General features: G+C 26.4%; 1 protein-coding gene across 3 annotated transcripts in view; it reads left to right on the plus strand.

Moving 5' to 3' along the window:
* The window catches only part of LOC107170036 (calcium/calmodulin-dependent protein kinase kinase 1), a 36,000-nt gene that overhangs the window by 6,388 nt on the left and 10,556 nt on the right, over window positions 1-19,056 (plus strand). The window contains exons 1-4 of one of the 3 annotated variants that reach the window (XM_089226603.1): window positions 6,978-6,999; window positions 7,059-7,152; window positions 11,874-11,967; window positions 16,442-16,898. In XM_089226603.1, the coding sequence (XP_089082729.1) occupies window positions 7,122-7,152; window positions 11,874-11,967; window positions 16,442-16,898 (582 nt within the window). In that variant the 5' untranslated portion in view covers window positions 6,978-6,999; window positions 7,059-7,121. Of the gene's footprint in view, window positions 1-6,977; window positions 7,000-7,058; window positions 7,153-11,873; window positions 11,968-14,567; window positions 15,001-16,441; window positions 16,899-19,056 lie in introns of those variants that run through there. The other 2 variants (XM_015520040.2, XM_015520041.2) reach the window with 2 other exon arrangements.

Below are 19,056 nucleotides of genomic sequence, written 5' to 3' on the forward strand. Positions count from 1 at the left end.
ACTTCGTTCGATTAGAAAGTGAATCTAGTTGGTACTTTGGGGGGTCAAAGGTAAAAATTTCTCAACATTTTTCTTAATAATTGGGATAAACAACCTTTAAATTAAGGAAGTGGGAATTTTTACGCACAATCGATTTTCGACAAAATCAATTTTCGTTTTTGATGTAACTTAAAACAAATTACCATAGATACCTACATGAAAATTTCACCTAATATTTATATTCTATCCACCATGCAATTTTCAAAAAAATTTGACTTAAGTTGAACTATTTATAGGCAAATGCAATTTTCGATCATTATTAGTTTTTTTTGAATTAATATCGATACAAATTTATTTGTTGGGTAGAAAAGCTTAAAAATTTAATACAAGAGGTTTCTTACATATTGTTATAATATCAGTTGAAAATTATTAAAAATACATTGGCAAGATTTTTTATTTTTTATAAGCATTTAAAGTTCAAATTTTGACTAAATACGTAAAAATTAAGATAATGTTCAAACTATCTTCAATTTAATTCAAATTAAATAGTTCTTAAAAAACTCTCTAGAATAATTTCAAGCAAATAACCATAGCAGAGAGTGAAGCCTTATCTCAATAAAAATAAAAATAAAAAAATTTTAAACTATAATCCTAACATAATATTTTATATAACTTATAGGACATTTATAAAAGTACAGTCTAGTGATCAATAAATCATTGGATATTTGGTTGCAGTAACGGCATTGTCAAGGAGGAGGCATTAGTTTTTCCGATCGACCAGCTCTTTTTAAATGAATTGATAATTCATACAACAATTAATACACATCAATATAATTTTCGTTACCATGTAGGTAATATGTTGTATTATAGGCTGCAATTGATATACAGGGTGATTCTTTTATCAAACAACATTCATATGTTGTTTCTGTGTAAATACCACCTAACATACACCTATAACACACAAATACCACCCAAAACCACCCAACTTTGGGAGGCTATATCTTGTAAACAGATTAACGAAAAATGAAAATTTAAACGTGAAAATTCATTGGAAAAATAGCGTTTTTAGTTTATGAAATTTTAAGTATAGGTTGTCATTTTAAAATCAAAAGTTGATTGGTAATGGTTTACCTGATAAATATAAATAGAAGGGTGAAAATATTTAAAAAATATATAGTTCTAGAACAAGATGGATCTAAAAATTTGAAAAAAATCAATAGTTTTTGAAATAATGAGTGTTGTTTGATAAAAGAATCACCCTGTATAGTATATTCATACTAACCTATTCATTAAAAATACTGGAAATTAAGCCACCGGAAAATTAGTTATAACTTAAAGGCGCCTATAAATAAATTAAACGTAAATATAAATATAAATGCATTGTATTGACTATTGTTTTAAACGTTTACAATGAATAATCAAACTAATAAATATTTCTTATCAATTAAATAGATATATCGATAAAATTTAATGTTTGACGTTTATTGTACTATTTTAATTTATTTATTGCATATGTTTCATACCTCTATATAAATTATAATAGGAAGGTAAGTTGTAGGTACTTAAAGAATAAATTACATAATGTAAGTTGTAACCTATATATAAACATTATAAATTTATACATAAATACATTTAGAGGTATATTTTAAATTTTTCATTCACTTAAGAATGTCTGTAAAATTATAAAGGTATGTGTTCCTTGAAGTTAGGTTAGCTGGTAAGTACTTATATGTTGACTGTCCAATTTTACATGAAATTAAATCTTACTTGATTATCCATTCAGCTTTAATTCTATCTTGAAATATGTGTGTCCTGATATATAGGTATTTATTTGTTTTTTGTGTAACAGCGTACGGTCGCTTGTCATTTATTAAAAGATAAATAAATTAAAAATATGTTTGTTTATTAAACATAAGTATGGTGACAATGTCCTTAGAAGTTAAAAATAAGACTTCCTATAATTTATAAATGTGCTGATTAAAGGTCCATCTAAATACTATACTGGAGAAAATAGCCCAGCAGTTGATCTTCCCTTCAAAGTTCAAATGACACCACTGTGTCATTCACAAAAGTAAAAACTTACTTGGTATACAAGTATAATTTGTTTAACTTTTGTTTTACAAAGGCTTCAAATTATATCTAAAATTTTAATAGGCAATTAACAAGATATTATTGTTTACTGCTGAAAGATTCACTATAATATATACTAAAAAAAAAATAATATATACCTGATTATAATATACTGTATACCTATTTTATCATATTTATGAGATTATTTAAGAGCCATCATAAATTTTTCATATAGAATCTTAGCGAAGCGATATGAATGTAGGTTTTGATAATTTGATTTATGTATGGTCTATGATGTGTTTTTTTGTGCTGTTTATAAATATTTTTTCTAATAGAAATAATCCTTCAGTTTTTAGGTATAGTATCTTAAATAAATTATATATACGAGTATATCAAAAACCTATTCCGAATAAAACTCATGAGGAATCTTATGTTAAATTTTCAAGCTTTTTGACTGAGCCCAGACAATATTAATATAAACACACAAAAAAAAATTCTATCTTGAATGTTTAAAAATGACTAAAATCGAGTCTCAATACATTGAAAATGTCATTAAGTACCTATAGAAAATTATAATTTAAACTATACATACAATTCAAGCAAGTTTTAATATTTATGCAATTTTATGTATTTATGCACACCTAATTCTTAATTTATTTATTTCTTATTTAATTTGTATAGTTTAATTTGTAAAAAAACTTTCACCTATTGTTTAAGTTCGAATTATTAGGTTATATAATACACCTATATCACATACAGGAATTACCTAAAAAGTAAAAACTGACGTAATTATTGGTGTGCCAATATAGTTAAGTAATATAAAACTAAAAATAAGGTTACAAATATAATTGGCTATTTGATTTGTACCTTGATGTATAGGATATTTTAATAGCTGTAAAACTTACAATTTACAATGTATATATATATATATTATTTTTGACATGGCAAGTATCATTTTCGATAAATAATTATTTTCAGAAATGCGGAACTGTAGTTTCAAAGCTGAAAAAATACAACTATACTATTAGTGTTCAAATATATTATTAAAAAACTTTATATTAATTTATTTTATAGTAAATTCTAAAATATATTGAATTATTTATACAATAGCTTATTAAATTTTAAAAAAAAGCGGATAAGTGGATGTCGCTCTGCTGCTCAGTAGTTTACAACCGGGTTACTGTAATGGATGTTATTAAATTTGAATTCAATGATATAATAGCATTGTATACGAAAAACGATTCTGAACGGAGATGTTAGTCTAGGATATTTTATACTATATTAATATAATATTGCTATTTTGTAAGAAAAAAAAAATTTAGGTACCTAGAAAATAAATTCCAAATTAATCAAATCAGATTTATTATGTACCCGACTACTTACCTATTCATGGTAGATAATGTATAATTTATTATAAAGTATTAATATAAGTCATTAACAACATTTAAGTATTACAAATAGAATATAAATAGTATACTCTTAAAAATAATATTTTTAAATTAAAATTATACAACTAAAATTGTTATCCTCGGTAATTTAGTATTTAATTCCATCTACATTTGAACTTGGAATATCTATAAAAAAAAACTGTGTTTTTAGATTTTTTTGCCTCATAATTCACTACTTATACGTGAAACCTTGTTTTAAATTTTCAATCCTTAGCTATATTAGTTAAACATTTTATAAATTTTTAACAACTAAATAATTTGTAATTTTTCAATTAAATCAATTTTGTCAAAATTAAAACTTTAAATGCTAATTTAAAAAAAATGTGACTTGTATTTTTAATTTTCGTTGTAACTATATACAATTAGGAGTTTTGTATTGAATTTTGAAGTTTTTTACAAAAATAATAAAATTTTACTGTCATTTATAAAACAAAAACTAAAAAGATCGAACATTTCAAATGTCTGTAAATAAATTTAAAAGATTTTAAAATGTTTGAAAATATTTGAATATTTTGAAAATGTTATTGAATATAGAAAATGCCAGTAGTTTTTTTTTTAGTTTCATTCAGTGAAAATTTCATATGTCTACGGTAATTTGTTTTTGAGTTTTTACACCATTATCAAACTTTGATTTTCTTAAAACCCGTTTTTCTTTATTTTTTATTTTTTGTTTTTCCCCGTGCTTTTGAAACTACTAGGAAATTCCAGATTTTACCTCCTTAATGTACCAACTAGATTCACTTTCGAACCGGAAAAGCTACTGTAGATGAAAATCGAAGCATTATTTTGACAACTTATCGTTTATTCGTTTACGCAGACACAAAAAAAAAACACATAACATAATATTGTAAAATCAATACATTCATCGCTCTGGTCAGAATCTAAAATATGCCATAAAGCTACGTCATGACTACATCATCGATAATCTCCACAGCGTCAAAGTGGAAAATAATACGTCAATAATTATCAATAACTACGCACTACGCAGATAGCAAATTTATATTTTTAATCGTTTATATATGTTATTTATTTTTTTATTGATGACATTATAACCTAATTATATTGACCTATAGCTCACAGTGTTTGTCTAATGTATTGAAAATAAATGTATTATAATATATTCTCCGATAATACAATATTAATCGATGTGCAACTTTTTTGCATTTAATTTTTTTTAAAACCTGTCAGGATACAGTTATAGAAATCGGGTGACTCTTTTCGATTGCGTATACCTCGTGGTGGCTGGTGGCTGACAGTATATTACGTAACCGTCAAATTAAAAATTAAATTAGTCGATTTTAAAAGACTCATAAATTATTTTTTCAATATTTCAAATGTATTTGACTAAAAATTAAATGTACAGTTTGTTGTAATAATTTAACAATATTGTTTGTCAATTTTAATTCAAAATTTAGGTTATACGCATTACTCGTAATAATAATAGATGTAGCAACAACTGATAAATAATAAGCAGTATTGGGAATAGATATCTAAAATATTATCTAGATATAAGATAATTATATCTAGATAAAAAATAGGTACGTATTTTTTTATACTTGACATAAACTATGCAGTGGCATAGCCAGATATTGTGAAATCTCCCAAAGTAGGAACCACTAGAAGTCTAGAACATACTTTAATAACATATAAATATTGCCTTTCCCGTATACTGCACAGACCAAGAGGATTGAGCCACTCAGCTACCCTATAAATACACCATTGGAACGATGGGTATAACGATTTATCAATATTTTGTCTACATAATTAATCATCTCCTTAAAAAAATCAAAAACTATAGTCTGTGATTCACATATTACTTGCATCATTAATTTCACTATATTTTTAAACTAATACTTTTACTCAAATTTAATAAATATACTTATAGGTACGTACCTAGGCTGATACATATCTACTTATCATATTTAGATACATACATAAGAAATGATATAAGTTTATTATATTTAAATACTATTTATTTCAATTTAAAATATTTAAAGTTTTTTTTTTTAGACACTAAACTCACTGCAGAAGTACATGTTTTGAGTTATGACGTAAATGAATCGTTTCTTGGCTTGTAAATAAACGTGGATGGTCTGAAAAACATATTGATATGACCACGTGAATGCTTAATGAGTAGAAGCCATTGAGCAAGAAAAAAAAAAGATAAAATAAATCGATTTTATTCACAAACCTCATTTTTATTTCGGACACGTTCTATTTTCTTTATTAAATTTGCCATTTTATGTGATCAATAAGAACTAGTTAATTTATTGTAAAAGTTTGTAACCTTATTTTTATACTTAATTTATTTACAATAAAATATGACGAATAATACAGAAATAATATATGATGTATTTTAATATATACATGCCTTGGTTTGGGAGAAGGGGGCTCAGAAAGCGCAGTCCTCTTTTTAAACAATTTTTTTTTAATTGATTGAACGATTCGTATCCCTTTTATTTTTTGAAACTGAGCATTGGGAACACAACAATTAATAGTGATCTTGTAAATTTCAGTTTTTCTGATGTAAAATATAACAGCCATACTATATGACGTAAAATAAATTTTGATTGGTTTAGCAGATAATATGGAGCTTTGGTGATTTGATACTATAGTATCTAATTAGTAATTAATATAGATCTATCAACATTTTAAAATTTTGTCGTAAAAATTGTCCAAAATATAATGATTAATAATTATTTGATAAATACTAGCACCAATAGGTATTTGTGTATCTATTTTATATTACTGTATAGCTATTTTGATATATCTTTAGTATAAAAAATGTTAATAATTTAGAAATTCCTCGTTTGAATTTTAATTGTATTAGACACGTTGACATTTTTAGAAAAATCATCTGCTTAACAATAATTTACAGTACAAAATGTTGGTTATCATTTGAAAAAAAATGCTTTATCATCGCTGAATTCTTTAATGGTATAAAAAATCGAAGTATTTAAAATTATAATCTTCATAGTTTAAGTGTATAATTATTAACAAAAATCAGAATTTAAATTTATTTATTTATAAAGGAAAAAAATGGGTGATTATGCTAGACGAATCACTCTATATAATGAGATACACACGATTTAACCCAATTTTTGACCAGAGGCCTCAAAATCGTTAGATCTATATGCAAATATTATTGTTGATGAAAAATAATACCGTAGTCATATCGGGGCGTTCATGTGTATTTACACGCATAATTATAAATTGTAATACTATATGGTACTATATAATAAGTATTCATTTTAAAGCAACAACAAAAACAACCGGATTAGATAACATAATAACTAATTATTTGTATGTGCGTGTATACAATATAAATTCGCACAGCTTATTGAAATTTATAAATTTGATCAAAGTCCGTTTTATTCGACGACACCTTCGTTTTGATGTACTCTTATTATTTATTACATCTGCTTGCAATTGCAGATAACATACCTACTCCCGGTGTAATCTTCAACAAAATAAAATAATGATGTATTGTTTCTTGTGAAATGTATTATATAATATGTTGTAATTTTTTTTTATTGACTAACTTGTAATATTTTGTTACAGTGACGGACCACACGAACCTGAAACATCATTATCACATACATTTCGACAACGGTACTGGCTTGCATGCAACGCGATTCTATGACTTCTGTTCAAGGTATGATTATAATATACGTGTATATTGAAGAAGAAAAAACATTATTATTATTTTTTTTTAAAAATATTTTTGTTAGTGACGACGCAATAATAAACGTTAGAATATACACATTTCGCGAGTAGCTGAACATCGTAGTATTAAATATATAATAATAATAATATATTATTCACTTAATATCGTCGAGTAAAGCGCATACGATACATATTAATGTAATATAAAATAATATTAAATATGGAACGCAATTATGTATATTGATTTTTTACAATTATTTTGTTTGTGAGATCACAGCGACCCACTTAATTTAGTTATTAATTTAATATAGTTTTTGCAACGGAAATAATTATTTTTATATACATGTATAATGGAAGGCCAGGGTGAGAATATTTGTAAAGCTCATTTTTATAACGCTAACAGATTTTAACGTATATATAATATTTATACCTGCGTAATCATCATATTAACAAACATGAAAGCAACTTTTGTTCATGCTATTATTATAATATATAAAATATACACATAAATGATATTATGTAGGTATTTACTTACTAATATATATATAATTATATAGTACCTATATACACGTTGTGTCCGTTGCGGGTATATGTATACGATATACTATATTATTAATTATTATATATAGGTACCTACTATATACGCATCAAGTATTTTGCTCGGGAAACGACTTTCGGTGCAATGTCAATTTTAAAATCAATTTTCTCTAGCATGCAGTATCTATAATCTATATGGACATATAAATAGTATCTATATCTTTATACTTAACGCACTATGCAGAGTATAGCCTGTATTACACATATATACATCCACAACATATCCTTATGGAGGATTTAATCTTGACCGCAATATATTATTGTTCAGCTCCAACCTCTGACATTAAATTATTGTTATTCCATCAATGATAAATTATAATAAAATGTATAACTGTACATATATTATATTAGATATATACAACGAGCGTAACGCGTATAACATGGTTCGTAGCAATATACCTACAAAAGATTTCTATACATTGTCAAATATAATGTAATATAATATAGCCTAATAACATCGTCGTTTATTTAATATCATATCCAATTTAAAGGCTCTCATTATAAAATGAGACTAAATTAATAATTCACTTAGGTTATTAATTTTTAAAATATAAAAATAAAATACTATTTTTTTAAAAATATTATGAATACTATAATCTGCACACAATTATCCGGAATCAACGCAAACATAAGATTGAAAAGTATAATATGCGTAAGCTCATTTTCAGACGTCGACTTAGATGTCAGTTTGAATCTATGTCATCGATGCTAGGCTTGAGAATAATTGATGCATAGCAGCATAGTACAAATTTGAAATTATATTGATATTCAATCATGATTCTTAAACCGAACAATTGAAAAATGTAAATACGAGTTACAATTCAATTATTTTTTTATTTTTCTACGTTGGTACATACATAAATAAATAATGCAGACAATAATTATTAATCCTTCAATTCTAATTTAGATTTATTTACAAACGTCATCTAATGAGCAAATAGATTCCATCGAATTCAAAATTTCAAAATTGTATACAACTTAAAACTATATAAAACCAAAATATTTTGTTGTACGTGAAACTATGAGTTATATACGGCTATATAACTATACTAGACTACTTAAGCTGGGTGCCTCGTGCCTGTGATTGATTTTAATTAAAAATTTCTAATATTATTCTAATAGAGTTGTATAGGATGTTTAGTAGGGTAGAATAGTGCTTAATTAAAATAACTACATATATGGTGTATTATAAATATAATCGGTAAAAGATAAGTAATATTAAATTATCATTCAATTTTATTTCATCAAAATTATTATACAATAAAATGTATACAAGATACTAGGTACGCATAATATATCATATTATATTCACATATAAGAAGCTAAGAAGGTACATAATAACACAATTTACCGATGGGTATAACTAATAAGTAATAACTATTAAGGCTTACAGATAATAATATATAATATTATCCATAAACTTTGGGTAACTACGCGGTCTTAGATTATTACGGAAAATACGACGTCATAATAATAATGATAATCATTGATAACCGATATTAATTAGGTGATAAACGGATAAACAGCAGTTGACCATTTGATCAATTAAACAATACCGAAAAAGCCAAAACTATAGTAAAAAATAGGTACTAAATATTTTATTAAACCTCGACGACATGTCCACCAAAATAATTTTTATTTTTATTTTTATAATAGGTGTTTTAGCTCAAAAACCATTCGAAAATATTAAATTTATGCTAATATGTTTTTGATACATACATAAAATTAATGCTGGTATATAGTGGTGTGTCGTCCTCTTAATAAGTTATGGAAGTTATGGTTAAATGATAAAAATAAAATCAATAGAACAAACTTAAGATGTAATCACAGTTATTAGTTACATATTTTTAATAGGATTGATTGTTTGTATACCTAGTATTACTGCTAATTATAATATTTTATAACACGATGATGTACCAATAATTAATATAGTAATAAACTCACTACTCATAATATGATAGATACCAATGAATTTGCTGTGTATTTATTATTATTATTACTTTTTAACAAAAAGTTCTGCTTAAAGAACTAAATGCTATTACTTTTGTTCTCCGAATTTGGACTTGAACTTTCTCTAATAATTTAACACTTATTTTGGGATCTCCCCAGCATTCTGATGCCTGCTGCATTCATTAAATAATATATTTTTAATTTTCGCTTTCGTAATTCTAGCAACATTTTAAATTTAAATAAACTTATTTGATTAATATATTTTTTAAATTTTTAGATACATTTGTATTTATTCATATTCTATTGTGACTCATAAATGTACATTAATAGATACCTACAGAAACTATTATTAACACTAAATGAGAAGAATTATTCTCATTTAATACTTAATACTTTTTCATTAATCATAATTTATAAGTTATAACTAATTACATGCAATATATCCATGTTTTCAATATTAAATGACCTTAAAATAATATTATTTATCACTGTTTATTTTATTGTTATTAACATGACGAAAAAACTAAGATAGCATGACGCGTGCATTATAATTGTAACAATATGCATTATATATTAATTTCGTGACGGTCATTATTATATGTATATAGTTTTTTTTGTTAGGACTTTGGTACGAATAAAAAAAAAATAGAATTATCTATTCCACCTTAATCATAATAGTTGCAAATTCATGCGTGCAGGGTCACTATTGTTGGTCCTCTGTTAACCTACATCGAAATATAATTACTATTATTTTTAGTCATTATATAAATTATATACACAAACATAATTTTCGTGATTTTTGTATTAACACATAGACATATTAAAACATAATATCCAACAATAGTCGTTGTAGAAGGTTTACGTATACTGAATAGATATAAATTGTTATAATATATATTATATATATATATATATATATATATATATATATATATATATATATATGTAGGTACCTATTACATAAATCAGAATATAATATGATATGAAGTCTTGTGGTTTATATTTTTCGCTTGGAGTGATGCTGATGACTAGGTAATGTAAAGAGTAATAATTATTTTAAGTGGCTGTCTATTTTTTCATTTTTGTTACGATAAAATTACTGCACTGATGTTTAGTATATTATACCTATACCTATGCCCGTGGACTTAGCCTAAAAACACCATGCCCCAAGCGCCCTAACGTGCAGCGTGACGTACACACAGCATATTATCTACACGTATACATAATATTACTATATTAGAACCAAATACATAACTATATAGGTATATACCATACAACGGGTCATTGGCAGCGTGGCGAGCATCCATATAATATTATTATAATTTATAGTATAAATAATAATTATTATTTTGGAATAGAGCATCGTGGACACAATCGTTTTCGTGTGTTATATTAATTGAAATAATACATTATTGACGCATATTATCTGTTTTACATATTATATTATGATGATGTTTTTTAATGTATGCAATATTACATGTTATATATGTACGTATACTGTATAGTGGCGTTATACGCGTCAATGATCCGAACGTTTATTCTAGCCTCTTAATATATGCACAGCTATTTGTATAATGCTAATCATTTAACTCAAACGTTTAATAAACACATTTAAAAAATACTAAACACGGCCATATATTAGGGTATTGGGCATATTATAATAGTATATACATAATATTATATATTTATATACTATTGGCCGGCGGCTACCCATCTCGAAAGTTGCATAAACATTGTGTATTTGCTAATTGTGTTAATACTTATTAATTTATTATTTTTTTTATTATTATTGCATTTTTGTTAAATATGATATTTATGCTTATAAAAAACGAACATTAGGGATATACCAATACGATCATTATCATACCTAACATACACGTATTGTTATATTAATTATATCATATGATTATTTAATTTATTAATTATGTTTTATGTTTTATTTTTTTTTATATACAATTACAGTTACAATTTTTTTTTTTTTTGAGAATATACTTTTTTAATAAAACCAATATAACAGTATAATGATTATTTTATTAACTGTGCTTTTGATAGTTTTAACGCATGTTCAATAATATTTTTAATATTAATTTCTACGCTCATAATTACTATGCAATATGTTCCAATGATTATTTAAAAAAAAATATATTTTTTCGTATGTTACAGCTACTTCGATAACGGGTTGGAAACCATCTACAGTAGATGTGGTTGCTAGCTGTAGGTTAACGAGTAGCATTACCACCTCCACAGATGCAATCAGGTAGGTACTAATATATATTTTATATACTATTAAACATCTTACACGTCTTGATGTCTTATATACTATATAGTATATGTATGTGTCTCAATGTCATTTGACTTTTTAACAGTAGTACATCACTGCATCTGCGTGCATCGTCTATGTAAGGCGGTATCTTTATATATTATTATGTTGATTTTATTTTAAGTAGAATGTGTAGTGGTCATTGGGTGAACGGGTGGTAGCACTTTGTGTAATAGGTACATTTTAATATATATATTGACAAGTTTAATTCATTAAAACCAGTAATACGTGTATTATTAGCGCTTTTCTAAAACATGTTTATGAGAAAGTTATTATGCAAAGACGCACTCTTAATATTTCTGATGTATGGTTTTTTTTAATTTCTATATGACTATATATATATATAATATGATAAAACCGTTGACTATTCTTCTATAGCTATGTATGTCGTAAATAACTTTAATGTCTTTAAACAAAAATATCGACCTTGAATCTGAAACTCTTTCGATGTCATATATGTATTATTAATAACACGTATCTACGTAAAAGTACTATATAGTATAAAATATGTATCATAGTTTATTAGTGTCAGTACTAATCCAGAAGTAAATCAAGTGGGAAGAGGTGGTGATTTTGTGCCTTGGATCAAAATTCAAAATTATCCCTAAAGAGAAATGAAGACCGACATCTCGCCTGCATCTGATATTTGTCTTACAAACATTCAACAAATAGCAGCGTAGTAAATATTTATAACTTTGCCTTAATGTTGTTAATTTATTTATTATTTAACTTAAAAGTTAAAGTTAGTATATTATCTATTTATCTATGTTTGAACGGGAGATTTTTATGATATTTATTGAATCAACCCAATGATTGATTGCCCCACAAATTATACTAATCTGGTATATAATGTTATAATAATAATATACTTTTTGCGTTAGATGCATAGGTGAATATCGGCGGGTGAGAGGATTAAGAGACCAAAATTCCCAAAAAATAAAATAAACATACCTACTAATTATTTGAAATCTAAAATAAATGTACATCAAATTATCATTTACATTAAATAATTTGTTTAGATTCTCGATAAATAGATCTGTTGGTTTTACAATGATATTTATTTATTTTTTATTTTTCCACATGTTTTTGGGCGAGTATACTGGTCCAAAGATCGGTCTATACCTGTTTTGAAATCAAAAATCACTCACCTTGATATACTTTAGAGCCTTAGAGGTAATTTTTAGAAATTCTCATAGTTTTTTCAAAAATTTGGGAAATATCTATTAAATAAATATAGTACTACACTTATAATCTTCTATTATAGACTATTTTTAAAATATTGAAACGGTAAGATAGATGAGAATGTAGGACGTAGGTACATAATCAAACGTGAATATCAAAATTCAAATGCTAACCATTCGTTTTAGATTCTTAGTAGAGGTTTTATAGTGATATGTTTTTCTTTTTTTTTTCTGTTTGTCATTACATTTATGTACAGAGCATTCGTTTTAATCATCAACATTAGAGTTTTTTTAAAAATATTTTTGCCTTTGGATTCTATTTTATAACAATTAGAAATACTCATAAACAAAACCATAAAAACAAGAATATTTACTCAACACCAGTGTTTGACAAAATCAATAGTTTCTAAATAAAAAAGCTTCTACATATTAAATTTAATATAATAGCTCAAAAAGTTAAAAATCTTACAGTGGTTGAAAATATCGAAGATAAATGGTCACATTTTTGATTTTATAAACTTTTGATGAAGTTTAATTTTCGTTAAAATTAGATATTTAACGTTTAAATGAGAGTTTTCCTATATACATTTTAATTGCTTTAGAATTTAAAAAATATTAATTGTAGAATTAAAATTTTTTCATTACGTATTAAACATAAGTTTCTAAAGACTATGCAAATTTCAAAATATCTTGACTAATTTAAGCTATTTATTTCATTTACCCTATTTATATCATTATAAGGTACATCGGATATTGACTTTTAGTTGAATTTTTTTGCATATACGATATATAAATGGCAATTGACTTATAACTTATATAGGCTATACGCCTATAAATCTATGCGATGTTTTTGGTAAAAATTCGTCCAATCTACCGAATTCAAATATTAAATAAATCCCCATGATAATATAAATATATTTCAATATACACAAACTTTCTTTTAAAAAAGATGTTGTTCCACCCGTCTTCTTCACTCAGAATCGTTTTTTGTATACGATGAATTATCATTTAATTCAAATTTTATACATCCATTATAGTTGCAGGTATGTAATTTAAATTTTTCTGGGTAACTTATACCTATATTTAATGGCAAGATACACTCAAAACATATACCATAAGGCTTAACGAGTTTCGTGTTTTTATTTTATTAATAAATATATATGCGTGTCGGTTCTCCCCTTCTTCTACGCTACCCAGTACCCACCTGGAGTATCCTATCGCTTCTCACCACCCCGTGTATCTACATCATATTATTATTGTTATACTGACATGCGCATAAAAGGTTATAAGGGTAGTAACCATACACTATATAGCTCATCGTCAAGGCAGCGCGCACAGCACAGTACCGTTTCGATGTCTGAAACGTAACGATGTGCCAGGGCCTACGATGATAACGTCCGAATTTTTTCAATCCGATTCTAAAATCAATTTATAATATTTATATTTAATACCACATCATTCATTCGTTTATTCCTTATGTTTACCGCGTGATCTCAATCGACTCATACATTTATTTTGATTTATTTTAATTGATATCGACTGTACCATAATACAACATAATAAATACCTACCTACTATCAAGCGGGGTTCCATAAGAAATCGACGTGTACAAATCGAAAATTTGTACGAACTTCATCGATATTGATCGACGATCGTTTAAAAGTGTTTTGATGGTTAAAAAATCGCATGCACCTTCTTACATTAGTATGTGACTATCGCACATGTGCATTTGGCTGCCAACTATCAAAACGGGCATTATAGCGTCACGCCTCATTAGCGCCCAAATAACGTAAGTGAAATCCATTGTCGTGTGTATTTTATATATTATACTATAGTCATTAGAAATGCATTATTTCGATAAAAACTAACGTCAGTTACAAACCACAGTGAATTATTATATTTTTAGCAATTGGAATAGAGAAATGGGTTTAAAAGTAATTTATTTGGATAACCACCTACCTATGTCTACTCAAAATTATAAAACGACTTTAAACGATCATATTAAATTACTGAAAAATGACAATAAACTTGGTATCATAATATTAAATGAGGCATAAATTGAACGTGACTCGCGTGCTGTTTATAGGCTGTATTGTACATATTCTACAGATAGTATACGGTTATATGCGTATCTCATGGATAATATAGTAATACATACCTTTGCAAAGCGTTATTTGGGAAAATCAAAAATTCATATGATTGCATTAGGTAATGGCCTAGCATTTTACTATTTATGTTGTAATCATATATGGCGTCAATAAAAAAGTCTTCTTTATAATATGAATTATTACTTTCTAGATCTATTGATGTCTGATTCTGAATTTAATATTTTAAATAATTCGTGTTCGTAGAAATACCGTATAATTAAATTCGTATTATAATATATACATTATAGTTTATATTTGAATTTAGTTCTTATTTGTACACCTATAGGCTATAATATATGTCGTTTTTGAATAATATTCTAAATTAAATATATCTCATTTTATATATATTTTAAACACTCAATTTTAAAGTTGTTTAAAATGCAATCAGAAGCTTATGTTTTTATTTTGATATGAATGAATTGGAAATTTCGATATGATGATTATAAACATTAATCAACACAAAATCAAAACTATCTGTCTGATCAAATCCACGTTAATTCAGCCTTCAGGTGTCTCTTAAAGATAGATTTAATATTGATCTCCTACGTTGAAAAACTATTATTGGATTTTTATCAAGTAAATTCAAATTATATTATAAAATTATGTATAGCACGATTTAAAAAAATTTGATACTGCACTGATCACTATAGATATAATATGTCGCTGCATAACAATTTATATCAGAGTTCTGAATTTTGTATCCAAATTTGTGGTCTTGTGAATTGTGAGTTGTGACGGTCGTAATTCTTACATATACCATTTTCATACATGCCCTGTTATAATTTAAAAAGTAAATTTTGAGTACCTACAAAAAGTACAGAGTATTTCCCAATTCTGACTGCCAAGAAATCATAATAGTTTTTTTCGCAAAAATCATGTTTTATAAAAACTTTAAGTTATTAAAATGTATATAGAATAGTGGGTTAGATAGTGATGAGTGTTTGTTGTTGAAATAGAACCGTCCAGTACCTACACTCAACTAGAGTAGTCCTATATAGTATATATGGTAAACGACACCCAATTCAGAGCCACATTAACAACAAATAAATCGTCAAAATAATTTTTTATTTGTTCGTTTTACAGTAGACATGCGGCAGTGTCAGTGGACGCGAATCCGTCGGCATCACCTGCAGAGAGACCGACGACCGCCGCCGCCACCGCCACATCTACCGCTGTGGTCGGGGACACTCAGCAACAGCAGCAGGAGCAATGCACCTCGGTGGCGGTAACCCTAAACGATCGCCACCAGTGCGATTCGGAGCAATCGGTGGTGACCACCGATGCGACTGCTGACAGCCCGCGAGATTCACAAGGGGTAACCTGCAACAAGACTGAATCTGCGACGACGACGACAGCGGCGACGTCCTTGTCGCGACCGATATGTCCGAACTTGCCCTACTCGCCTGCGTGTTCGCCGCGGTTCGCCAGACGTCGACCGCCGTTGCGCGAGTGCCGTGTGTCCGTCAACGTGCAGAGCTTGGACGATCCGAATGCTCATCAAAAGCTCAACCAGTACAAACTGATCGATTCCATAGGACAGGTATACATTGTACAGCCAAATCAATATACTTAAGCTGCAGCGAACGGTTTTATATTAATTTTTACTCATTAGTCATTAGTCATGGATAATCCAGACACAAGGTATAATTTTCAATTATATATATATATATATATATATATATATATATATATATATAATATATGTATTATGTATGCATAATATTAGTACTTGTATAATAATTGTATATTTCCGGTTAAATAACTTGTCGAAATTCCAAAATGTATATCAATAATATTGTTTGAATTTCTTTTGAATACGTATACAGTTTTCATATAGCTTAATAATTATTGCTTGGCAAATTTCCAATTATAAAGCAATATAGCTACCAGCCACCAGGTAGTAGGTGTCTGTTGTGAGATTCTTTTATATTCGCAAATTTTAAGTGATCCATATAAACCAAAAAACCTGTCACGTTTTTTAGATTATTAGCGCAGCGAGAAATGTATTGGTTTTACAATGATGTTTATTTATTTTTATTTTTTATTCTGTAAACACTTTTTCTCCCTCTAAACTTGTTCAAAAGTTCAAATTTTGACTAAATACGTAAAAATTACGACAATGTTCATATTATCTTAGATAGAAATTCATAAAAGTTTTTCTTTTTAAATCTAAAATTTGAAAATTTAATACAAGGCTCTTAATATATTTCTACAATATCAGTTGAAAAATAAATAAATACATGGTCACTATTTTTTTTTACAAGTATTTAAAGTTTTTAATTACCTATAAACCGTCTCCGCTCAGAATCGTTTTTCGTATACAATGATATAATATCATTGGATTAAAATTTAATTCCACCTATTACAGTAACCCACTTGTAACCTACTGTACAGCAGAGCGACATTCACGACTTACCCGTTTTTTAAATTCCAATTTATGTTTGATTTTTTGGTTTATTCACTACTTCTTCACAAAAATAACACATAAATCACCAATAAACAAATAACTCTTTTAACAGTCCCTAAAATATCATGTCAGAATTTTTTTTTTTATTTAAAAATTATTTAAGCATTATGTGAGCAGTTTTAATCAAGGTTTCAATTTATAATTAATACATATCTAAATTCCATATTAATAATAATTCTTACCAGTTGAATGAAATATATAATTGATTAGATTCATTATATTGTAAAATAAAATAAAATTAGGTAATTTGTTTATTAATTTCTACTAAAAACGCCATAATAGAAGTTTGAAAATAATCTCCTATGATGTTTTCTCTTTTGTTTTGTTGGGGCAATAAACTTTATGTACGTCAGAGGTCTATACATTTTTGATCATGAAATTTATGTTTTTGTGAATTATTCATCATATGTTGCCACAAATGGAAGAAGAAGTATTTTCCCGTTAGAATTTATAATCATTTGAAACATTAATGTCATCATGAATTGAAAATTATTGTTTATTTATATAGTATGATATTCCTCATGTAGCACATTTTAAACACATTTCAATAAATAGTATACAATTGTGTACAACTTTTAAAAGACCGTATTAATTTAACACAATATTATGTACCTGCCATAATTGAATTTACTAAATTGACATTGATCGAGTAATTTTTTTCAATAGTACCTTCCGTCAATTTTTTACCGATTTTAAGATATTTTTATTATGATTTGTTTCCATACATTTTTTTTTTTTTGTATTTTTATTAAATGTAAATAAGTCTTTGATCTAATTAACATACTACCGAATAACTGTTTAATGCTTAATAACTATTTCGAAATCTGATAACCGGATATCCGGTAAACAGAAAATATATTTATTTTTTTTAATATCACCTTTGATAACAATCTTGTATGCACATTATACAAGCAATCACATTTATATTGAAATGAATCACATAAAAATTAATTCTGAACAATAAAACTATTTGAACGAAATAAAAGTAAAATATAACACATTTTCTTTGATCGATTTAAAATAGGTATAATAACAATGTTGTTTTTGCATGTCTTCTAAATTGCTTTCATAATGTCGAATTGTCGAGTTCATGACGTTTGTATACTTTAAAAGTTAAAACTAATTTTACAGACAATACAAATACACAAAATATTCATCATTTATATTTTGTTTGGTGTATTTAAAATTTGAATTCAAATTATTTTTGTTTTAAACATTATTTAATAAATAC

Source organism: Diuraphis noxia, unplaced genomic scaffold, assembly GCF_037042655.1.
Source record: "Diuraphis noxia isolate RWA-SAM2 unplaced genomic scaffold, SU_Dnox_SAM2 contig0004, whole genome shotgun sequence".
Classification (NCBI taxonomy): Eukaryota; Metazoa; Arthropoda; class Insecta; order Hemiptera; family Aphididae; genus Diuraphis; species Diuraphis noxia.